The sequence below is a fragment of the Oncorhynchus mykiss genome, chromosome 21, assembly GCF_057628025.1.
Source record: "Oncorhynchus mykiss isolate SJ-2025 chromosome 21, ASM5762802v1, whole genome shotgun sequence".
Taxonomy (NCBI): domain Eukaryota; kingdom Metazoa; phylum Chordata; class Actinopteri; order Salmoniformes; family Salmonidae; genus Oncorhynchus; species Oncorhynchus mykiss.
In genome coordinates, this window is record NC_143042.1 from 45,863,305 (window position 1) to 45,889,303 (window position 25,999).

The 25,999-nt window shown below is 44.4% G+C and overlaps 1 protein-coding gene across 1 annotated transcript in view; it reads left to right on the forward strand.

Annotated features, from left to right (window-relative positions):
- LOC110500695 (mitogen-activated protein kinase kinase kinase 11) overlaps positions 1-25,999 on the forward strand; it is a 46,348-nt gene that overhangs the window by 13,023 nt on the left and 7,326 nt on the right. The window contains exons 3-10 of the mRNA XM_090214785.1: positions 13,159-13,339; positions 17,086-17,234; positions 17,756-17,931; positions 18,151-18,397; positions 19,966-20,082; positions 21,363-21,525; positions 23,648-23,748; positions 23,942-24,580. Of these exons, the coding sequence (XP_090070911.1) occupies positions 13,159-13,339; positions 17,086-17,234; positions 17,756-17,931; positions 18,151-18,397; positions 19,966-20,082; positions 21,363-21,525; positions 23,648-23,748; positions 23,942-24,580 (1,773 nt within the window). The remainder of the gene's footprint in view (positions 1-13,158; positions 13,340-17,085; positions 17,235-17,755; positions 17,932-18,150; positions 18,398-19,965; positions 20,083-21,362; positions 21,526-23,647; positions 23,749-23,941; positions 24,581-25,999) is intronic.

The window sequence follows — 25,999 nt, forward strand, 5'->3', positions numbered from 1 at the left end:
CCCTCTCTTTATTTTGGAAATGCCGGCAGGCTGCATCCGGAGATCCCAGGCTCTGATTGGGTTGGGGGGGAAGGATGGTGGAGCAGGTAGGAGTTGGCACGGGATTCCCTTTCATGCACTGCTGGCCCCATTGGGTAACTCTGGCTTGGATTCACACATGCATTGATACACACACACACACACACACACACACACACACACACACACACACACACACACACACACACACAATCCCCCTACACACACACTTGACTAATGTTCCAGAATAATAATATGCTGTATAGAACAGAGAGCTTTAGGATGACGGCCCGAACAACATAACTCCAGGGGACGAGAGGGGACAACGAGGCACTGTAAGGTCACACCAAACAGGATGTGAAAGGATTCCAAAACCCAGGAAATTGTTGAATTTTTATCCAGGTTTAGGCTAACATTTGGTTTCTCTCACTAGCTTGGTTTGGAATCTTTTCTACAGTGATCCGAAGGCAGTTGTCATGTAGACACCACTGTCTGGTGAAATGCTAAAAGGATCCGGCTGATATTGGGCTAGAAACATTTGACACATTTTCCTGTATTATGTTTCCAACTCTGTACCTGAGCATGTGTATATGCAGTTGTTGTATTAGAGTTGAGGGATACTTATCATACTTCTACATTTCCGTTTGGCTCTCAGTCAGTTGAAACTGATTTATCTGTTGCAGTGCTGTTCTACACGACTGTGCAAACATTGGAGAGTGTTTAGTCAGCCAAACCTTGATTAGCTAGGTAGGTCAACGCACGACATTGGACCAATGCATTGTACCATGTTTTAAAAAGGGGTAGTTAAAAAGGAAGTGACTGCCCACTTACCACCAGCTACGTCTGACACAACCTCCTGACCTCGACCCCTGATTGACCCCTTGGCGACCCCCACATTCTGGATTTCCCAGAATACCAGAGAGGAAGAGGTGAAGTGATAGGGTTGACTCCGCCCCCAAATTGGTCTGTGCGAGCATATAGCCTTGAGCAGACCAAGTGGGGAATATTTTATATAGGAGTTGTGCTTGTTGTTCACATACGTGTCTGCCCTCTCATTTCCAGAATGTTTCCGACTCCTCCCTTCCTGCCTTCCGCCTTTGCGGACATTTTTTCATATTGTTAGAGCAGGCAGTCCAATATCTTGTCAATATATAGAGGATACGCAGCGAATGGAAGTTAAACTTCAACAACTGGCAGCCATTTTGTCTCCAGTAGTTTGTGTTAGCTAGCGTTGGTTAATAGGTGAGTTATCTCAGGCCCCTGGTGCATTACATGATGCAGAGATCATTAACTCTCTCAGACAGCGTTGATGTTAGTGTTGATGTTAGCATCACTGTGATTTGGACATGTATCTCTGTCTCTCTTCTGTCTCGGTCTCTGTTTCTGTGTCTCTCTTTTCTGTCTCTGTCTCCCTCCCTTTCCCTCAGAGTTTGAGGTTGCCATACTGTCTGTCAGCCTATGGCTCCGTCCCTCAGGGGACAAAGCTCTCGTTCTTCCCGGGGAAAGCCCCCACCCCTGCCGGAATTCTCCCTCGCCTACGGACAGAGAGCAGATCCGGCCCAAACCCACAGGAGGGGAGGGCAGAGAGAGAGAGGAAGATATGGAGAGAAATTAACAGTAGAGACAGATGACCACTTTATGAGTTACTGATCAGTGTCATGCTACTAATGGATTTAGTTGTCAACGCAGGTGAGGCCTTATTCCGTAACGTTGCAAAAAGAACAACCAAGCCTCTCCTGTACTCCCTGTTCACCCACGACTGCGTGGCCATGCACGCCTCCAACTCAATCATCAAGTTTGCAGACGACACTACAGTGGTAGGCTTGATTACCAACAACGACGAGACCGCCTACAGGGAGGAGGTGAGGGCCCTCGGAGTGTGGTGTCAGGAAAATAACCTCGCACTCAACGGCAACAAAACAAAGGATATGATTGTGGACTTCAGGAAACAGCAGAGGGAGCACCCCCCTATCCACATCGACGGGACAGTAGTGGAGGGGGTAGTAAGTTTTCAGTTCCTCGGCGTACACATCACGGACAAACTGAATTGGTCCACCCACACAGACAGCAATGTGAAGAAGGCACAGCAGCGCCTCTTCAACCTCAGGAGGCTGAAGAAATTTGGCTCGTCACCAAAAGCACTCACAAACTTCTACAGATGCACAATCGAGAGCATCCTGTTGGGTTGTATCACCGCCTGGTACGGCAACTGCTCCGCCCACAACCGTAAGGCTCTCCAGAGGGTAGTGAGGTCTGCACAACGCATCACCGGGGGCAAACTACCTGCCCTCCAGGACACCTACACCACCCGATGTCACGGGAAGGCCATAAAGATCATCAAGGACAACAACCACCCGAGCCACTGACTGTTCACCCCACTATCATCCAGAAGGCGAGGTCAGTACAGGTGCATCAAAGCAAGGACCGAGAGACTGAAACAGCTTCTATCTCAAGGCCATCAGACTGTTAAACAGACACCACTAACATTGAGTGGCTGCTGCCAACACACTGAGTCAACTCCAGCCACTTTAATAATGGGAATTGATGGAAATTGATGTAAAATATATCACTAGCCACTTTAAACAATGCTACTTAATATAATGTTTACATACCCTACATTATTTATCTCATATGTATATACTATACTCTATATCATCTACTGCATATTTATGTAATACATGTATCACTAGCCACTTTAACTATGCCACTTTGTTTACATACTCATCTCATATGTATATACTGTACTCAACACCATCTACTGCATCTTGCCTATGCCGTTTTGTACCATCACTCATTCATATATCTTTATGTACATATTCTTTATCCCTTTACACTTGTGTGTATAAGGTAGTAGTTGTGGAATTGTTAGGTTAGATTACTCGTTGGTTATTACTGCATTGTCGGAACTAGAAGCACAAGCATTTTGCTACACTCGCATTAACATCTGCTAACCATGTGTATGTGGCAAATAAAATTTGATTTGATTTAACACAGTGTCCAAAGAAGGGCCAGATGTATATAGAATGGTGTCGTTTGCTTTGAGGTGGATCAGGGAATCACCCGCAGCAAGAGCAACATCGTTGATATATACAGAGAAAAGAGTCGGCCCGAGAATTGAACCCTGTGGTACCCCCACAGAGACTGCCAGAGGTCTGGACAACAGGCCCTCCGACTTGACACACTGAACTCTGTCTGAGAAGTAGTTGGTGAACCAGGCGAGGCAGTCATTTGAAAAACTAAGGCTGTTGAGTCTGCCAATAAAAATATGGTGATTGACAGTGTCAAGCCTTGGCCAGGTCGATGTACTGTGCAGCAGTCTTACATCTTTTATCGATGGCGGTTATGATATCGTTTAGTACCTTGAGCGTGGCTGAGGTGCACCCGTGACTAGCTCAGAAACCGGATTGCACAGCGGAGAAGGTACGGTGGGATTCGAAATGGTCAGTGAGTTGTTTATTAACTTGGCGTTCGAAGACTTTTTAGAAAGGCAGGGCAGGATGGATATAGGTCTATAACAGTTTGGGTCTAGAGTGTCACCCCCTTTGAAGAGGGGATGACCTGCTGCAGCTTTCCAATCTTTAGCGATCTCGGATGATACGATAGGGAGGTTGAACTGACTGGTAATAGGCGTTGCAACAATGGCAGCGTTTTAGAAAGAGAGGGTCCAGATTGTCTAGCCCAGCTGATATGTACGGGTCCAGGTTTGGCAGCTCTTTCAGAACATCTGCTATCTGGATATGGTTGAAGGGGAGGCTTGGGCAAGTAGCTGCGGGGGGTGCGGAGCTGTTGGCCGGGATTGGGGTAGCCAGGAGCAAAGCATGGCCAGCCGTAGATTTATCGGTGGTGACAGTGTTTCCTAGCCTCAGTGCAGTGGACAGCTGGGAGGAGGTGTTCTTGCATTAGGAAACCTTTCTTCCCACAATGCAATGCAACAGAGCAAAATATCTTGTTTCCCATATAGGTATCTATTGTATACAGGGCCAGTAAATACATTTCTCTGCTCCCGAGAGAGTCATTTCAGTAAGTGACTACTCTGTTTTCTGAACAACAAACTTTACCAAACAGAGTCCTGTTGCCATGGGGATGGAGCAGCCGTCTTTCGGGCGTCTGTTTGGTTGCCCTGCCTCTGTCAGGGGGTTGATTGTTTGGAGCTGGGCAGAGAGGCAGGTACCACCTGACTTGCCTAGTTAAATAAAGGTTAAATAAAGGTTAAATTAAAAAAATACCATAAAATAGCGACATTTGATGGATGGAATGGAGATTCGTTTTTATTGTTGTTTACGTTTCGCTTACAAGGCCTTTCCAAGACGAGGACTCATCATGCAGCTAACAACATTGACAAAGAAAATTCTCCTGTCTAAGGTCTCATATCTACCCCATTTGGTTTGTTTTTCTGTAGTTACCTGATAACCTATGATTCTAAGACAATGGTTTTACTGTAAATCCTCTGAATGAGAGGAAGTCTGACGCACATAAATGAGAAAAACAGTATGATTCTTGGAAAGACAAAATAGAGGCCAAGCGGGACGGAGGGCATTTGTCTGGTTCTCATCACACAATTTAATGCAATCAGCTCTCAACTGTGTCTATGCTAAGTTTTTAGATAGGCCTCCTAAGGCATCTCTGTGTTTACAATATGCATGTTTATTTGGCGCTGTGTGTGAAACTGCGTGTGTTGTTCCCATGTGCATACGCCTGTGTGTTCCGCTGTTCTCTCCATCTTTCTAGTAGTTGAAGTGTGTGTGTGGGTGCGCGCGCCAGAGCGAGCACTGTGTGAGGGTGCAGAGGTTACTGTTCATTGTGAGAGCTGAGCCTTTTCACGATACCCCCCCCCCCCCCCCCCCCCTCACCCCAGACTTTTGTGATGCATTCCTTTGTGACGTCAAACATGGCACGCCCGCTGGGCTGCCAGGCAGATGTCTACAGAGGGAGGGATCCAGAGTGTGTTTGTGGGTGAAACAGAGAGAAAGCAAGAGAGACGCAGAAAGAAAGCATGCACTTATACTCTGAAATAAACTGAAAGTGTCTGAAAATAGCACAAGGCTTACTTCCCTGTAACACTTCACATTCTTCCATAATGCCGACTCTCTGTCTGGACTTTGGATGCCTGTCATTCACCCTGAAGATGCCCATTTGGGCAGTGAAGAAGGAGGGCATGGGGTTGGTCAAATCCTACCGCATGTTTGGCTTATTTCCAGAGCTTTAACCTCTTCATCTCACACCAGAGAGAGCATATCCACACCAGAGAGAGCATATCCACACCAGAGAGAGCATATCCACACCAGAGAGAGCATATCCACACCAGAGAGAGCATATTGGATGTGCATAAAACCCATCATAGTCTGCATTGTTTTAATATTATATTCCCCCGGGAGAAATGATGGTGCCTTTAAGTGTGACATACAGTGCCTTGCGAAAGTATTCGGCCCCCTTGAACTTTGCGACCTTTTGCCACATTTCAGGCTTCAAACATAAAGATATAAAATTGTATTTTTTTTGTGAAGAATCAACAAGTGGGACACAATCATGAATTGGAACGAGATTTATTGGATATTTCAAACTTTTTTAACAAATCAAAAACTGAAAAATTGGGCGTGCAAAATTATTCAGCCCCTTTACTTTCAGTGCAGCAAACTCTATCCAGAAGTTCAGTGAGGTTCTCTGAATGATCCAATGTTGACCTAAATGACTAATGATGATAAATACAATCCACCTGTGTGTAATCAAGTCTCCGTATAAATGCACCTGCACTGTGATAGTCTCAGAGGTCCGTTAAAAGCGCAGAGCATCATGAAGAACAAGGAACACACCAGGCAGGTCCGAGATACTGTTGTGAAGAAGGTTAAAGCCGGATTTGGATACAAAAAGATTTCCCAAGCTTTAAACATCCCAAGGAGCACTGTGCAAGCGATAATATTGAAATGGAAGGAGTATCAGACCACTGCAAATCTACCAAGACCTGGCCGTCCCTGTCAAACATGGTGGTGGCAGCATCATGGTTTGGGCCTGCTTTTCTTCAGCAGGGACAGGGAAGATGGTTAAAATTGATGGGAAGATGGATGGAGCCAAATACAGGACTATTCTGGAAGAAAACCTGATGGAGTCTGCAAAAGACCTGAGACTGGGACAGAGATTTGTCTTCCAACAAGACAATGATCCAAAACATAAAGCAAAATCTACAATGGAATGGTTCAAAAATAAACATATCCAGGTGTTAGAATGGCCAAGTCAAAGTCCAGACCTGAATCCAATCGAGAATCTGTGGAAAGAACTGAAAACTGCTGTTCACAAATGCTCTCCATCCAACCTCACTGAGCTCGAGCTGTTTTGCAAGGAGGAATGGGAAAAAAATTCAGTCTCTCGATGTGCAAAACTGATAGAGACATACCCCAAGCGACTTACAGCTGTAATCGCAGCAAAAGGTGGCGCTACAAAGTATTAACTTAAGGGGGCTAAATAATTTTGCACGCCCAATTTTTAAGTTTTTGCTTTGTTAAAAAAGTTTGAAATATCCAATAAATGTCGTTCCACTTCATGATTGTGTCCCGCTTGTTGATTCTTCTACAGTTTTATATCTTTTATGTTTGAAGCCTGAAATGTGGCAAAAGGTCGCAAAGTTCAAGGGGGCCGAATACTTTCGCAAGGCACTGTAGTCTATTTAAAACAAGTTGTTGGTTTGTTTTGTTTAGAATTTGATTAGAATTATTATTATGATTTTTTTTTTAGGCCTTAATTTAATCTTGCTTATTGACAATGTTCGGCATGTCCTCGCTCAGCCATAATGTTATTTACAGTAGGCCTAGCCCCTATATCAGTGTGAATGGTATTGAAACCATACAATTCTTTTAGAACAATGTGGACTGCAAATGGGTTCAAGTTAACATATAAAGTCTACATTTTTATTTAGTTCCTGTAAGCCATTTAACAAACTATAACGGACTAACATTGGAATTAGAGTTGATTCCAAGGCAATATATAAAATACTGTAAATACACAATCTGAAGCAACCACATATTTTGCCATGGAGTACATTTTGATTGGCCGGTGAGGAGACAAACCTCGGCACACCCACAACTTGTTTATACTTAAAAATACAGCCCTTTCACTGCATCGCAGTGCCAGCTGTGCCACCAGAGACTCTGGGTTCTAGCTGTGCCACCAGAGACTCTGGGTTCTAGCTGTGCCACCAGAGACTCTGGGTTCGCGCCCAGACTCTGTCGAAGCCAGCCGCGACCAGGAGGTCCGTGGGGCGACACAATTGGCCTAGCGTCATCCTGGTTAGGGAGGGTTTGGCCGGTAGGGATATCCTCGTCTCATCGCGCACTAGCGACTCCTGTGGCGGGCCGGGCGCAGTGCACGCTAGCCAGGTCTGTTTGTTAAAATAGAGCCATATGTCGTAACGTTGTATCATTAATGTGACGACTGCTGTTTATCAATTAATTAACTTAGTTTGTAATTACATGATTCAATTAATCAGGTGATCATTAACTCAGTAACCTGGGGCACTTTGGGAAACGTTTGTTAAATGAGTTTCCATTTCCCAAATTAACTCAAAGAATATCAGAATATAGATTTTTACAGCAGTCGCTAATCAATTAATTTCCTTTACAGTCTCATCCTGAACGTCACATAATTCGTAACACAAACCCGGCTCTCACTAAATCATTCCGTACCGCACCAATTGAGTTGATTATTTATTTATTAACAAGCTAAATGATAATATACACAAACACACAGTCTAGGCTATTGATTAGAACTTAGTACAATGAAACAGATCTCTAGCGGGCCAACATAATATGACACGTGTTACACAAGATGGGGATTTAGAAAGAGAGGGAGAGAGCACGAGAGAAAAGCACACTTGGATACATTTGTAAACTATGCTTAGTCTAGCTCTAACACCTTGCCCCGAACTGCCGCTCTAATGGGTCAGCGTTATAATGATGTAATTACTTGTTGAATGTCTCTATTGGGTATCTCTTCGTGGACCGAGTTCCTCTTAGGAGGTTTAGCCGACAACCTTCTCGGGTGGCGGCACCTTCTTCGTTACCGGGTGTAAGTCTCTGATTGTCCACACAATGTCAGTGTCCTTTCTCTTAGTGGTCTGTTCCCTCGCACTCGTTTTGTGAGAGTGGACTTCTGAGGAGGCTAATCAGCCGTGTCGACGCTCCCAGCTTGGGTAGGAGGGAAGTGTAGACAACCGATGATTTGAAGAGAATAACTGGCTGGTTCTTCTTGAATTCCCCTTTTTTTAGATACAGTAATCAACCGTAGCCTTGATTGTTTAGAGGTTCCTTTGCCCTCTTCCTTGCGTTGCGTTTGTGGGGTTGCGACTTATCTTAGATCACGCTGCAGCTGTGGTCCGTTTCAGTCTGATATGTAAATTAACTCATGTTTTATACCCCAGGGTAGAAGGTGGCGTTTCCGTCTTTATGACTATTATACTTTCTCTGGGATGTATCTAGTTACGAGGCATTATCTTTGATCTGGACATTTTCTGCACAACGCTCAGTATGTAAACATCATGTATATATTATGAAAACTCTTGAAGTTACACTGTTTTCGTTATAACGTCCTCATTTAACTTTTGATAACATAGCAGAAACAACATTCATTTTCATATTCCATCTATCGTTGTTACCTCCATTTCGGCTGATGAAATATATTGTCCCAAAGTCCATTTATTACATGTTACCGTTCTGAGGTAGATTATCCATAGGCCCACCATACATTCCAACCCTCCACATTGAGATGAACATTGAGAGGGGTCATAACCCCCCTGTGATCCATGGTAACCTGACCCGAACAGGCCAGTCATGACACAATATATTATCAGTGTAAAACTACAATGTTGGGTTGTTAAAATAGAGCCCATGGGGCCCCCCCGAGTGGCACAGCGGTCTAAGGCACTGCATCGCAGTGCTTGAGGTCATCGCTACAGACCTGGGTTCGATCCCAGGCCGTGTCACAACTGGTCGTAACCATTGGGTGGCGCACAATTGGCCCAGCTCCGTTTGGGGAGGGTTTGGTCGGGGGGGCTTTTCTTGGCTCATCGCGCTCTAGCGAGCTGGGCGCCTGCAGGCTGACTTCAGTCATCAGTTGAACGGTGTTTCCTCTGATACATTGGTCCAGCTGGCTTCCGGGTTAAGTGTGCGGGTGTTAAGGAACGCGGTTTGGCGGGTTATGTTTCGGAGGACTCATGACTCGACTTTCGCCTCTTTCGCCTGCTGGGGAGTTGCATCAATGAGACGAGATCGAAATTGGGGTGAAAAAAAGGGGGTAAAATAATAAAATACAATAAAATAGAGCCCATATCTTAGCCGTCTAAAACGACAATGTTGGTTTGTTCTTTGTATTATAAGTGTGACCTCACTGATCTAAGAGTAAAGGGGAAGAGTGCGTGTGCGTGTGCGTGTGCGTGTGGCTTAAGACTTGTCTTGCATGGAAGTTTCTCAATTATGCAGGAAAAGTGCTGAATCCCCTTTTGCAATGATGCATTTAATTGGATTATAATTACTCAATGCATTTAATAGTTTAATAAGAGTGCTGAGGAAATCTTTCTTAATTTCTTCATTCCCACTTTCCTTTGAAGCCAGTACCAGTGTAAATTAGGGCTGACCCCAAATAGTTGACTGGTCGATTGTTTGGTCGACCAGAGATTGTTTTAGTTGAGCAGTAACAAATATATGTACAGTATTTGCACCCATCTCAGTGAACTCATCCATGATGGAGGCCTCGACTAAAAGCCCATTTATGCTTGATCCGAAAATGTGGTCGTCGCTTCCAGAGGCCACATCGAGCTCTGTACCACATCGCCATGCGCCTCCCAAATGTTGTGACAATGCAGAGGGCTCTGTATAGCTCCGCATTGACATCCTGTATAAACACGAACTCACTTCCTTGACAACAGCGCTGCACTTCTCTGGGAAGGGGAAGAAGTATGAATGCCCTGACGTATCATCATAAACGCTGCATGGCCAATGCAGACTTTGGATTGACCATGCGCCCAGATGCACAATGCACATCCCGCTCCAGAATGCGCTCTCTCCCGCCAATTTGTGCACATTTATTGTTACATAGCTTCATTGTGTGAATTGTTTGCGTTGGATTGTTGGTGTATATCAATTCCCCATTACATACCGTGCATCTGGAAAGTATTCAAACCCCTTGACTTTTTCCACATTATGTTACATTACAGCATTATTCTAAAATGGATTTTAAAAAGTTTTCCCTCAATCTACACACAATGTCCCATAATGACAAAGCAAAAACAGGTTTTTATAAATAAATAAAAATCATATTTGCATGAGAATTCAGACCCTTTACGCAGTACTTTGTTGAAGAACCTTTGGCAGCGATTACAGCCTCGAGCCTTCTTTGGTATGACGCTACAAGCTTAGCACACCTGTATTTAGGGAGTTTTCTCCCATTCTTCTCTGCAGATCCTCTCAAGCTATGTCAGGATAGATGGGGAGTGGTGCTGCACAGCTATTTTCAGGTCTCTCCAAAGATGTTTGATCGGGCTCAAGTCCGGGCTCTGGCTGGGCCACTCAAGGACATTTAAAGATTTGTCCTGAAGCCACTCCTGTGTTGTCTTGGCTGTGTGCTTAGGGTCATTGTCCCTTTGGAAGGTGAACCTTCTCCCCAGTTTGAGAACCTGCTCCAGAGCATTCAGGACTTCACCAAGGATCTCTCTGTACTTTGCTCCGTTCATCATTCCCTCGATCCTGACTACTCACAGTCCCTGCCGCTGATACCGTTCCCCAGATCTGTGCCTCAACATAATCCTGCCTCTGAGCTCCAAGGACAATTCCTTCGACCTCATGGATTGTTTTTTTGTGCTGACATGCACTGTCAATATATAGACAGATGTGTGCCTTCCCAAATCATATCCAGTCAATTGATTTTACCCCAGGTGGACTCCAGTCAAGTTGTAGAAACATCTCAAGGATGATCAATGGAAGCAGGATGCACCTGAGCTAAATTTCGAGACTCATAGCAAAGGGTCTAAATTCTTATGGAAATAAGGGATTTTTGCTTTTTATTTTTTAATACATTTGCAAACATTTCTAAACTCTTTTTGCTTTGTCATTATGGGATATTGTGTGTAGATTTGAGGATTTTTGTTTATTTAAAACATTTTAGAATAAGTCTTTAACATAACAAAATGTGGAAAAAGTCAAGGGGTCTGAATACATTCCGAATGCACTGTACAGTATATCACTTGTAGTACATTTACATTCTAATCTACAATGTTTGCTACTTTGGTTACGGTAATTTATATTAATGTATTCAATATTATTATTCCAGTCTTCCTGTTCACCTTGTCGGAATGGACACGTTGTTTGCAGAGTGCACAACCTATGCTACACTTGTGAGAAACAAGTTTTGGTTTATTTCATTCCATTTATGAGTTTTGTCAATTTAGTCATCGTCATTTGTTTGGAGCGCTCCCGTCAATGTTGATTTAAGGATGCTCATGCATAGAAGTAGGCCTATAGGCTACCTGGGGATCTGATAGTATTTCTGATTGGCTTAACACACCACCACTAATGACCTGTGGAGCTTCTCAAAGTAATGTTTTCTTCAGCTCAAACATCAAACAAACACAGTCTGTTTTACATCCATTGAGAATAACAATAGTTCCTCAATGTATTTTAACAATCTTTCCAGCTCTCTCCCTTTCCACCACTCCACATAAAAGGGAATAATGTCATGCTCTGATCCAGTGGAAACATCATAAAGTAAAACTCATTTTGGGTGCTGGTACTGCTTATATTTAGGTGCAGGATCTCCACAATACTTTTGAGCTAATATTCTATAAGAGGAACAGGAGCTCAAGCAGTTGAAAATGTGAGGTGCAGGTACTCAGCTCCGGTAATCTCCTGCCCAAGTCGAGCACTGCTTCTTATCCATTGTGCAAATAGCCTACAGTTGTGTCTGTCATGAGCTCACTGGCACTGGAAACTCTGAGGGCCCAGAATATTTTATACAATGTTGCAAGTTCACTAGGCAAGCTTCGGGACAGTTTTTTGCAGACAGGCCAGGTGTAGCCAATATGATTGATAGGATATTTATTTTTATCAGCATATTTTATACCTGCAGGCTGCAATGTTTTTATTTGTTGGCTTTATGTAGGCTATTTGTCATAGTTGGCAATGGCAATAGAAGTAACTTTTTAGGTTTGTATCATTTATTTAGATTTGGATAGAATGTTGATTAACCAAATGACAATGATTTTGAGATATGAGATATTATAAATAAAATTAAACTGTTTCTCGAAAATGTGCATATGAAAACCGTAACGGGCATGCAGATCGGTAGATTGGCATTCATTATGAGAAAGGTTGCCTTCTCCTCGTGTAGCCTGTTACCGGCAAATTCAGGAGAGGAATGACAGAATCTGGAAAGCCAGCAGGAGCGGGAGGAGAATAGCTTGGTCAGGTTTTTTTCTTCTGGTTATCTAGATCTCTGGCACCCTCTTGAGGCATTTGTCTTATTTCATCAAACCGTAAGCCATATAGTTGATTTTATTCAAAAACATAGTGTGTCTATATATTGAAAAAAACACTTTTTTTTTACCAATCAATTTGTTCGAAAGAACAGACGACTTTCGGTTGACAAATATTTTTTTTCGTCGGGGATTGGCCTTGCGTAAATATGATTCAGGTTTCACTTCTCTTTTCTTACTGTCACTTTCCTGATAGCTGCTTTATTGAGGAATGTTTTTACTTCACTATGACTGATATGTGGTTGTTGTTCCTACCTTAACTTGAATTCTCTAACTGTAAGGGGCGGAAGGCTGGATCGTGGTTAGACCGTTGGGCCAGTAACCGGAAGGCTGGATCGAGTCCCCGAGCTGACAAGGTCAAAATCTGTCGTTCTGCTCCTGAGCAAGGCAGTTAACCCACTGTTCCCCAAGCACCGATGACGTGGATGTTGATTAAGGCAGCCCCCCCCCCCCCCCCCCACACCTCTCTGATTCAGAGGGGTTGGGTTAAATGCAGAAGACCCAGTTCAGTTGAATACATTCAGTTGGACAACTGACCTTTCCTCTTGAGTCGCTCTGGCAAAGATCATCTGTTACATGTCTAAAATGTAAAGGAGGATAAAAACATCTCTTTCTTTCCTTTCTCCCAGTCCTCCTGGCCCAGCCTATGGAGAATGATTGTATGGAAGGGATAACTCTGAAGATCACAGACTTTGGCCTGGCACGGGAGTGGCACAAGACCACCAAGATGAGCACAGCGGGCACCTACGCCTGGATGGCACCGGAGGTCATCAAGTCCTCAACCTTTTCCAAGGGCAGTGACGTCTGGAGGTAAGATTGTGTGTGTGTGGTAGAGCAGTGCAGAAGCAATATCCAGCAGTAAATAGCTACATACCTCTACCGTTACAATGATGACGAGAGATGAGATCTTCCCTGCTACAATAAGGGTTACATTCCAATACAGATAAATGACGAGTATATTTAAGGGCCATTACTGTTGTGTGTGTGTAGGAACCTATTCTCCACCTTCTCGGACCGTGATGGAATAGAGGGATATGTTGTAGGAGGGTGCAGCCACGTGATAGCAGCAGTGATACAATATAAGGATATGTTGCAGTAGGGACACAGCCATGTGATAGCAGCAGTGATACAATAGAAGGATATGTTGCAGGAGGGTGCAGCCACGTGATAGCAGCAGTGATAGAATAGAAGGATATGTTGCAGTAGGGACACAGCCATGTGATAGCAGCAGTGATAGAATAGAAGGGTATGTTGCAGTAGGGACACAGCCATGTGATAGCAGCAGTGATAGAATAGAAGGATATGTTGCAGGAGGGACACAGCCATGTGATAGCAGCAGTGATAGAATAGAAGGATATGTTTCAGGAGGGACACAGCCATGTGATAGCAGCAGTGATAGAATAGAAGGATATGTTGCAGTAGGGACACAGCCATGTGATAGCAGCAGTGATAGAATAGAAGGATATGTTGCAGGAGGGACACAGCCACGTGGTAGCAGCAGCACTTCATAGCCTGCTTTGTGTGAGACGTGTCGTGCACACTGTCCTATTGGCCACAAGTACGGAGAGAGCGAGAGAGGAGGGTGGAAGGCCACGCTGCAGACCTGACCGCAGACCTGACCGCAGCCCTTTTATCTGTGAAGGGTGTGTCTGTGTGTGTGTGGCCAAGCACAGGATGTACATTCAAAATAGCACATCAACACACACAAATATCTCTCTCACACTCTCCTTGGACATGTCACTATTCCCAAACAAGCTTTTTCCATTTTACCTTCATAACAGATACTTTGCATATCTTAATGAGAGGGTTGTGGAACCTGCTATGAAAATTAAGGGGTAATCTTGACCCCCCCCCTATTCTTTATCATCCATCTCCCTGGCTGCATCCCAACTGGCTCCCTATTCCACACAGGGCTCTGGTCCAAAGTAGTGCACTATTTAGGGAATAGGGTGCCATTTGGGATGCTTCCTGTTACTACTTCATCATAAAGCTGTAGATCTCAGATGATGAGGTAAAAACAGAGGAGTGGAGTGGCACAGTCTCTGTTGGATGGTGTTATTAAAGGACTATATTAAAACGCTGAAGGCTACACACCCCACTTGCAGGCTGCCTACAGGCCTTTTAGAGGAGTTTGTGTGTTGATTGAATGGATGTAATTGACAGTGTGGGAGATCCAAGCACTTTGCCACTCTGAGGATTGGTAACTGTGTGTCAGTGGGGCAAAAAAGTATTTAGTCAGCCACCAATTGTGCAAGTTCTCCCACTTAAAAAGATGAGAGGCCTGTAATTTTCATCATAGTTATACTTCAACTATGACAGACAAAATGAGGGAAAAAAATCCAGAAAATCACATTGTAGGATTTTTTATGAATTTATTTGCAAATTATGGTGGAAAATAAGTATTTGGTCAATAACAAAAGTTTCTCAATATTTTGTTATATACCCTTTGTTGGCAATGACAGAGGTCAAATGTTTTCTGTAAGTCTTCACAAGGTTTTCACACATGGCCCATTCCTCCATGCAGATCTCCTCTAGAGCAGTGATGTTTTGGGGCTGTTGCTGGGCAACACAGACCTTCAACTCCCTCCAAAGATTTTCAATGGGGCTGAGATCTAGAGACTGGCTAGGCCACTCCAGGACCTTGAAATGCTTCTTACGAAGCCACTCCTTCGTTGCCCGGGCGGTGTGTTTGGGATCATTGTCATGCTGAAAGACCCAGCCACGTTTCATCTTCAATGCCCTTGCTGATGGAAGGAGGTTTTCACTCAAAATCTCACGATACATGGCCCCATTCATTCTTTCCTTTACACGGATCAGTCGTCCTGGTCCCATTGCAGAAAAACAGCCCCAAAGCATGATGTTTCCACCCCCATGCTTCACAGTAGGTATGGTGTTATTTGGATGCAACTCAGCATTCTTTGTCCTCCAAACACGATGGGCCTTTTTTTTTTTTTTTACCAAAAAGTTATATTTTGGTTTCATCTGACCATATGACATTCTCTCAATCTTCTTCTGGATCATCCAAATGCTCTAGCAAACTTCAGACGGGCCTGGACATGTACTGGCTTAAGCAGGGGGACACGTCTGGCACTGCAGGATTTGAGTCCCTGGCGGCGTAGTGTGTTACTGATGGTAGGCTTTGTTACTTTGGTCCCAGCTCTCTGCAGGTCATTCACTAGGTCCAACCCGTGTGGTTCTGGGATTTTTGCTCACCGTTCTTGTGATCATTTTGACCCCACGGGGTGAGATCTTGCGTGGAGCCCCAGATCGAGGGAGATTATCAGTGGTCTTGTATGTCTTCCATTTCCTAATAATTGCTCCCACAGTTGATTTCTTCAAACCAAGCTGCTTACCTATTGCAGATTCAGTCTTCCCAGCCTGGTGCAGGTCTACAATTTTGTTTCTGGTGTCCTTTGACAGCTCTTTGGTCTTGGCCATAGTGGAGTTTGGAGTGTGACTGTTTGAGGTTGTGAACAGGTGTCTTTTATACTGATAACAAGTTCAAACAGGTGCCATTAATACAGGTAACGAGTGGAGGACAGAGGAGCCTCTTAAAGAAGTTACAGGTCTGTGAGAGCCAGAAATCTTGCTTGTTTGTAGGTGACCAAATACTTATTTTCCACCATAATTTGCAAATAAATTAATTAAAAATCCTACAATGTGATTTTCTGGATTTTTTTCCTAATTTTGTCTGTCATAGTTGAAGTGTACCTATGATGAAAATTACAGGCCTCTCTCATCTTTTTAAGTGGGAGAACTTGCACAATTGGTGGCTGACTAAATACTTTTTTGCCCCACTGTATATATAGAAACAGCGCTATCATATTTTTGTTGTTGTAAAAAAGTGTCTTTCTACTCTATTTGTCTTTATGCATGCTTTATAGATTCATAGTGCACTTCCATGAGCGCCATATTTATTACAAATAAATAACTATGAAATATATTATTATTTATGTATTTAACTTCCCTCCACTTCAGCTGTTGATATCATTTGCCTGCTCTGACCAGTGTGTGATGCTATACATACATAAAACAAACCCCTCCTTGAGGTGCCCCAGCCATTCCACATATTTGTTCCAACACTGGCACATCTGATTCAGCTTGTCAATCAATGGCTTCATGATTAGTTGACTAATTGAATCAGGTGTGCTAATACCGGAGACGGCGGAGGAAGGGAGATATCCCACACAGTGTTTTTTTCTGATTCAATGAAAGTCAATGAACTAAGTCAGGGGTTCTCAAACCTCTCCTCGTGCACCCCCGGCCGTTCCATGTATTTTAACTATTCCACAGCTAGCACACCTGATTGAAAATGTGAACTAATAATCAAGCCCTTGAATAGGTGAATCAGTTGAGTTAGTTCAGGGCTACAACAAAATTGTGAACTGTCTGGTGGTCCCAGATGAGAGGTTTGTAGAATCCAGCTGCTATTGCATTGGTGTCTATGGGAGACCCACTCCATCATCTTTGCTAATACTAGAAGGACCAGGGACTGGCTTGATAAACTGCCCTAACTTTTCATTGAATGCTCCTTGCTCTCCCTCTCTCCTCCCCAGCTATGGTGTTCTATTGTGGGAGTTGCTGACAGGGGAGGTTCCCTACAGAGGGATAGATGGTCTGGCAGTGGCCTACGGGGTGGCCGTTAACAAACTCACCCTCCCCATCCCCTCCACCTGCCCAGAACCCTTTGCCCAGCTCATGGCAGGTAAGAGTCCTGTGTGTGCTCATGCGCATACTTGTGTGTGATGAATTTGGTGTTACCATAATGCTCTCTTTCTCTCTTTCTCCATTTCCTCAAACCTGGAGGAGAAATATGAAATGTTCCGTATAATGTTACATTTGGTCACATCCAGGAAGAACACGCTGATCAGCTGGTTATGTTGTGTAATGTATTTTGGCTGCCGTTCATATATCTTCTGAAGGATGTTGTTGGTTTGCGGTTGTTGTTGATTTGCTGTGCCAGTTATTGGTGGCGGTTCCGTTTGATAAAAGCACAAAAGTCACTCCCAATTATTGTAATGGTATCAGCCTTGACAATGCCTGGCCAAAATTGAGCTAAAATGCTACGAAATAGTTGGAGAGTTGTTTGTGCTTGAATTGTGTCATGACCTGAATGCAATCCTGCACTTTATAGATACAAGTCCCATGATTATACTTTGGTAGTGGAGCATCTATCATTTGCATGTTTTTATAATGTATCTTAACTAAGTGTTTCTGCCTTGACAGAGTGCTGGGATCAGGACCCACACCTTAGGCCCAACTTTGCCTCCATCTTGGTTCAGCTAACTGCTCTTGAGAGGCAGGTGGTGGAGGAGATGCCTCAGGACTCCTTTCATTCCCTACAGGAGGACTGGAAACTGGAGATCCAGGACATGTTTGATGAGCTCCGAGCCAAGGAGAAGGTGAGGGAGACAGAGCCAGCTGTCTTTTCTATTAAAGAGAGGCTGGGAGAGTAGGATTGAATGATGATTATTTTGTGTGTCCGGGGGGGTGCGTTTGTGATGGATATGTATGTAGGACAATGAGTGCATGTTTATGCATGTGCACAGAACATTTTGTAATGGTGTAAGTGTGTGTGTGCGTGTGTGTAGTAAAACAATAATAACCAGTAATAACTCCAGGAGCTGCGTTGTCGCGAGGAAGAGCTGAAGCGCGCGGCGGTGGAGCAGAAGTCTCACGAGGAGTTCCTGAGGCAGAGGGAGCAGCAGCTGGCCCAGTGGGAACAGGATGTGTTTGAGAGGGAGCTCAGTCTCCTCATCCTGCACATGAACAACCAGGAGAAGCCCAACGTCAAGAAGAGGAAGGGAACCTTCAAGAAGCACAAGTTGAAGGGCAGTAAGAACGGAGAGAAGATCAGCATGCCTCAAGGTGAGGGGACGGCGATGAAACTTGCTTGGGATGTCTTGAAATGTCTCTACACATGTTCCAAAAAGGTTATTCGGCTGTCCCCATAGGATAACCTTTTTTGGTTTCAGGTAGAACCATTTTTGGTTTCAGTTAGAACCCCTTTACCCAAAAGGGTTCTACCTGGAGCCAGAAAGGGTTCTTCAAAGGGTTTTCCAATTGGGACAGCCGAAGAACCCCTTTACGTTCTTGATAGCTTATTTTTCTTACAGTATGTACTTAAGCATTTTGCATTGAATATTAAATGTTTGAGGTGACAGTACAGAATGTCACCTTTTTGATTAGAGTTTTTTTCATAAATATCTGTTTTGCCGTTTAGAAATTAAAGCACTTTATAGATCTAGTCCCTGCCATCTGTAAGTGAATTTATCCAAATACTTATGACATCTTGAAATGGGGGGACTAGACAGATATGTATGAAAATACCCTCAAATAAAAGGTCACATTCTGTACTGTCACCTCAAACATGTCATTTTCAATAAAAAAAATCTGGAATATAGAGCCAATTTAAAATACATGTAAAATAAAATAGATAAATAAAAATGTCATTCACCTCAGCTCACCTCACACTTCTTCACTACTGTGTCAACTGAGTGTGCAGAAGAATCATATACCCGTTATCTGCTGTAGACTCACTTTCTCTTGTAGACCACTCCTATTGTCTACTGATAAGAAACTCACCATAGAAACAAACAATGCTGTACACTCATCATGCCTGACACAGAGGCACTCAGTTTCTCATACAGATGCTCTCTCTCTTTCCAAATGCACACAGACTTACTTTGTGTGTGTGTGTGTGTGGAGGCTGTGGAGGCTGTGGTCAGGCCATTCCCAGCAGCAGGGTAGTGATTTGGTGGTGGGTTGATGAAAGGGACATGGAGCTAACCCAACCACGCCTCTGGGCTTCCTGTCACTCCTGGCTGGCCGCTCGCTCGCTCGCTCGCTCTCTATCTCTCTCTCCTCCAACTCTAACTTCTTTCTCCCTTCCAGCTATATCTCATTCCCTGTCTCTCTCTCCCAGCTGTTTCTTCATTTTTCTCCCAGCTCTCCCTTTACTTCTTGCCTCTCTCTTCTTCTCTCCCAGTACTTCCACAACCAATGTATCTTACGACAAGCTAGCCAAGGACAGATATCCTTCAGGCCTCATGTTTTCGTTTACTTTGGCCTCACAAATGACCATATTCTCACATATATTACCATATTCTCATAGCATGAAAAGGAAATTCAGACACCCATGCCACCACATAAAATATACATTTATTTCTAAGGTAAACAATCTTTTTGAAGACAAGCACGTTAGTGTCTTTGTCTTTGTTTGAACCTGGGTCAAATTCAGTGGGCCACACTGTAGCAAAGCACTTTTTACCTGTAAAATCAATGTGTTCTTATTGGATGAAGCTAAGGTAGTACCTCTCCGTTTTACTCTGTTTCAAAACGTTTCCTCCCTACTGAACAGGACCCAACTACTTTAATTTATGATTTATTTTCTGTCTGTGTAGTCTGGTCTCACATCTGCTGTATGTCTCTTCCAGACTTTATCCATAAGATCACTGTCCAGGCGTCTCCGGGGCTGGAGAAGAGACGCAACTCTCCCGATCTGGGCACCGGCACCTCTCCCTCTTTCGGCCCACGCTTCCGAGCAATCCAACGTGAGTGTGGTCTTCATCCACCACACACTCTCAGTTCATACAGACACACACCCCTCCACCAAACACACATCATCCTTTTTTTCACCTCTACACGCTCACCTCACCATGCCCTTACATTCTCTGCCTCTTTCCCTACAGACTTCCTCTCTCCCTCTTACACATCCTTTCGCAACAATAGCTGTTCCAATCCAAATATCCTCTCTTCCTTCCTTTTAACAATGGATCAACAGTGTATTTGCTTTAGCCTTTAGTTCTCTATATCTGCAATGTCCTCTTTCTACCAGCTAGGGGAGTCTTTGCTCCATGTGCTACAATGACAGAAATCATCTCTGTATTTTTACATGCGTGTGCTGTTACACAATGTCTCTTTACTGAATAAGAAACCAGCTAAATTCATTGGTCTGTGTGTTACAGTGCTAAGTAGGAGTGGAGGGGCATTTGATTAACAGCACTGTTCTGGAGTTCAGCGCTAAAGACTAATTCCATTATAGTTTCCCCTTAGTGGGAGAATTCTCCCCATAGATAATGTCCTATACCACACCTACAGGAATTTTCTGTGTCCCAACAGACTGGAAGGGGTTTTCCTAAAATGCCCATAAAATAGGTCTATCCACAATGGTTGAGTTTAACAGCACAAGAAAGATTGCAATTTAATTTATATTAAATATTTGATTGGATTAGTGGTTTTCTATTTTTTTTTCGTTTTTTGATTCATTTATGCGTTTTAAAATGTGGGTTGGATTCATGCGTCTGTAATCATTTGTAGGCTTAATGGTACTTTTTAGGGCTCAGTGTGCGGTTGTCATTAAAATGTATTTCCTTATTTAGCAAACATCTGTGCTAGCTGTGTCACGGCAGACAATGACTTACTGAACCCAGGGGCCATATGGTTAGAATTCTGTTAGCATTATGTTAGCGCTTTAGCGTCTTAGCATCTTTGCACTGTATCTAGCATCTTTGCACAGCCCATAGAGATTGCAGCGACGTCGTGAATGACTAACGTGACAGCAGTTTGCATCTCGGAGTCAGAACCCCCTTTAGGACGGGATGCCTGTTGTGTGACGGCGCTGCGAGAGCTGCTGAGTCATGCAGTCAGTGTTTGTTTAACATTAGCGTAGCTGAGTTAGCATCGCTAGCCCTGAGGGGATGAGAAAGTCTAAGTGTGCAGCACCAGGTGGAATATCACTTCTATTATTGCCCACTTTGATTCCCCCATTCTCTGTCACTCCATGCCTCTCCCCTCTATTCCCAAACCTCTCTCTCTTTCTCTCTCTTTCCAGTCAGCCCTAGTGAGAACAGCAGGGCGTTTGGTCTGAGCTCCATGTGGCCCCTAGAGGCCCCTCCCCACAACAAGCAGGCCAACGGGGACCGGCTGGGGCCCCACTGGAGGCCCCAGAGCCCTAAGAGTCCCAAAGTTCTGCGCCTCAGCCCACAGGAGAGCAGGTAGTAACCCCCTCCCTTATACTGACAACAAGCACATGGCTGAGCTCTGTAATCACCACTTCATTAAGTCAGGATTCCTATTTGACTCAGCCATGCCTCCTTGCCCGTCCAATATTTCCTCATCTCCCTCCCCTTCTAATGCAACTATCCCTGATGCTCCTCCCTATTTTTCCCCTGCCCCGCTACAAAGTTTCTCCTTACAGGAAGTCACTGAGTCCGAGGTGCTAAAGGATCACATGAAACTTGACCCCCCAAAAAACATCTGGGTCAGATGGTTTAGACCCTTTCTTCTTTAAGGTTGCTGTCCCTATCATCACCAAGCCTATCTCCAACCTTTTTAACCTGTCTCTCCTGTCTGTGGAGGTTCCCATTGCTTGGAAGGCAGCCACGGTTCATACTTTATTTAAAGGGGGAGATCAAGCTGATCCTAACTGTTCAATGCCAATTTCTATTTCCTGTTTATCAAAAATGTTGGAAAAACTTGTTAATAATCAACTGACTGGCTCTCTTGATGTCTATAGTATTCTCTCTGGTATGCAATCTGGTTTCCATTCAGATTATGGTTGTGTCAACTCAACCTTCAAAAGGTCCTCAATGATGTCACCATTGTCCGTGACTCTAAGCAATGTTGTGCTGCTATTTTTATTGACTTGGCCAAAGCTTTTTATACGGTAGACATTCTATTCTTGTGGGCCGGCTAAGGAGTATTGGTGTCTCTGGGGTCTTTGGCCTGGTTTGCTTACTACCTCAGAGTGTAGTGTATAAAGTCAAATCTTCAGCCACTGCCTATCACCAATGGAATACCACAAAGCTCAATCCTAGGCCCCACGCTCTTCTCAATTTACATCAACATAGCTCAGGCAGTAGGAAACTCTCATCCATTTATATTCAGATGATAGTCTTATACTCAGCTGGTCCCTTCCCGGATTTTGTGTTAAATGCTCTCCGACAAGCTTTCCTAGTGTCCAACAAGCTCTCTCTACCTGTAACCTTGTTCTAAACACCTCCAAAACAAAGGTCATGTGGTTTGGTAAGAAGAATGCCCCTCTCCTCACAGGTGTGATTACTACCTCTGAGGCTTTAGAGCTTGAAGTAGTCACCTCATACAAGTACTTGGGAGTATGGCTAGATGTTGCACTGTCCTTCTCTCAGCACATATCAAAGCTACAGGCTTAAGTTAAATCTAGACTTGGTTTCCTCTATAGTAAGCTCTCCTCTTTCACCCCAGCTGCAAAACTAACCCTGATTTCAGATTACCATCCTACCCATGCTAGATTACGGAGACGTAATTTATAGATCGGCAGGTAAGGGTGCTCTCAAGCGGCTAGATTGTCTTTACCATTCGGCTATCAGATTTGCCACCGATGCTCCTTATAGGACATATCACATCACTGAACTCTATACTCCTCTGTAAACTGATCATCTCTGTATACCTGTTGCAAGACCCACTGGTTGATGAATATTTATAAAACTCTCAGACCTCACCCCCCCCCCCCCCCCCCCCCCCCCTTCCCTATCTGAGATATCTACTGCAGCCCTCATCCTCCACATACAACACCCGTTCTGACAGTCACATTCTGTTAAAGGTCCCCAAAGTACACACATCCCTGGGTCGCTTCTCTTTTTAGTTTGCTGCAGCTAGCGACTGGAACGAGCGGCAACAAACACTCAAATTGGACAGTTTTATCTCCATCTCTTCATTCAAAGACTCCATCATGGAAACTCTTACTGACCGTTGTGGCTGCTTTGCGTGATTTATGGCTGTCTCGATCTGCTTGCTCTTTGTGCTGTTGTCTGTGCCCAATAATGTTTGTACCATGTTTTGTGCTGCTACCATGTTGTTGTCATGTTGTGTTGATACCATGCTGTGTTATGTGTTGCTGCCTTGCTATGTTGTCTTAGGTCTCTCTTGTGTTGTCTCGTTATAATTTCATTTAATTTTTTTATCCCTGTCCCCGCAGGAGGCCTAAATAAGAATTTGTACTTAAGTGACTTGCCTAGTTAAATAAATCAAATCAAATCCACCTCTCCATACACACAGGGCCAGATATGAATCCGATGCGGAGCACTGTATTGGCTGAATCAGAAATATTGTGTTTTAAAGCAATTATGTTTGTTCCAGTCTTTCAATGAGAGCCAAGCTTCTGGACATGGACAGCAATGAGAACGGAGAATCCAAGGATGACTTTGAGGAGTACAGACCCTCCACCCCTGTCCAAAACGGTATGCTCTTCACCACTACCAGAGTTACTTTACCATATTCACACAAAATCCACCTCTATCCTAACTAATTGGGTCATAGCTGATTATAAATTGTGCTAAATTAGTATTCTGTATGCATGAGCTGACCAACCAACCTCTCTCCTCTTGCTCTCGCTCTTTTTCTTTCTCTTTTTCTTTCTCTTGCTCTTCTCAGGCTCCTCGGTGAAAGAGCCCCCAAGGCCTACTCTACCTCAGGGGGACTCTGGCATCGAGGAGGGGGTCTCCCCGGCCGGCTCCCCCAGGCCTGAGCACCGCTCCCTGGGAGGCTTGCTGAGGAGCACCCACCGGGCCCTCCTGGGCGGCGGCTCCCTCCTGGCCTCTGTGGCCCTGGGACGACACCTGGACGTGCCTCACATCCCTCCCAGGGTTCCCCCCCGGACTAATCCCCCGCCCCTGGACCACCACCACCTTCTGCAGGAGGTCCCCATCACGGCCCTCAAAATCCCCTCCTCCTTGGACCCCCCGGTGGTGGATGACCTTATCACCTTCTCCAACTTGGAGCACCTCCCCCGGCCTCTCTTTGACTTCCCCTGCGCCCTGCACGCCCCCGGGGTGAATCCCCTGCCCCTCACTCCACCTCCGCCTCACCGCCGGGAGAGGGCCTGCCACAGGCACGCCCAGACTCCTCAGAGCCCCCGGAGCCCCCATTACCAGGTCCAGAGGCAGGCTAGCCCAGCAGACTGGGCTCCGTCCCACCACCACACCAATGGGGAGGCAGGCTGTGACGCCTGGGGCCAGGGGTCAGACAGGAGGAGGAGGTCCAGCCAAGGCCTGCTCTCTGCCTCTCAACTAGGTGAGTGTATATGCACAGATACAGACATATGCACACAACAAACACACACACACACCCCACTTCCCCCTTCAGACTCCAGACAGGGGATTTTTATTATTTCATCATTACGAAGCAAAAACACACATCTCCCCCATATGTGTTGCGTGTGGCTTACTTAATAGCAGCTCTGACAGTTATAATGATGGTGGAGCAGGAGCTAAAGAGTAAAGGTAATAGATTCTCACAGTCAGTTAAGGGCTGTTTTAAAGAGTTGCCCTCCGGTGCCATTTTATATGTTAACTTCATATCTAGTCTTGTCTGTCAGACAACAGTGTTCTCTCTAAGGATGCCATCGTGGAACAGCCTCGAGCCCTTCATCAAGCCTGCCTCTGCTTGTAATGCTGCTAATAACTTGCATCTTCTAGTCAAGCAACTCATCACAAGGAGCACTTAGAGTCAAAAGCTAATAAAACAAATAACAACGCAATTACCGTACACCGTAATATATTACGTTTTATTAGATGTAATGACATGAAAATAACAAGTCCTTATAACGTTTTTGCCAGCAACTTGTTTGGACAGAAATGGTATTACTAGAAGGAAGAAAATAAAACATCTGAGAACACTGCTCAGCAATTTGACTATACTTTCATGGGTACACTCAGTATGTCTGTGTAATTGTATTTCTATGTTTCTCTAGGATGCGTCCCAAATGGCACCCTAGTTCCTATACACTGAGTATACACCCCCCAAATGGCACCCTAGTTCCTATACACTGAGTATACACCCCCCAAATGGCACCCTAGTTCCTATACACTGAGTAACCCCCCCCCAGAACAGCCTCAGTTTGTTGAAGCATGGGTAGACACTATAAGGTGTCGAAAGTGTCGTGGAGGTGCATTTGATTAACAGCACTGCTCTGGAGTTCAGAGCTAAAGACTAATTCCATTATAGTGACTGTTTCCCCTTAGTGGGAGAATTCTCCCCATAGATAATGTCCTACACCACACCTACAGGAATTGTATGTGTCCCAACAGACTGAAAGGGTTTTTTCCCAAAATGCCCATAAAATAGGCCCAACCACAATGGTTGAGCTTAACAGCACAATTAAGATTGCAGTTATTACTATTATTACTGCCTCCAGAGAGCTGTCTCAGGTCATCTGACACACACCTTTTCAACCCTATCGTCTACATGGAAGCTGATCTCGCTTCAGTGCTTATTCAATGCCCCAGTATGGTGTAATTTCCATCACTGAAAGTGAGGTTTTTGTCAGTCTGTAATACAAGACTAAGACGAAAATGTCTGCACACTTAGTCAATTGCCATTTATGTGATTTATGTGATATGTGGTTTATATTAGCTAAGCTGTCAGGGAAATTGTTATTTATTTTCCTGTCTCTTAGCAACCTGTTTGGGGCGTGTGGTAGATTTTGATGCT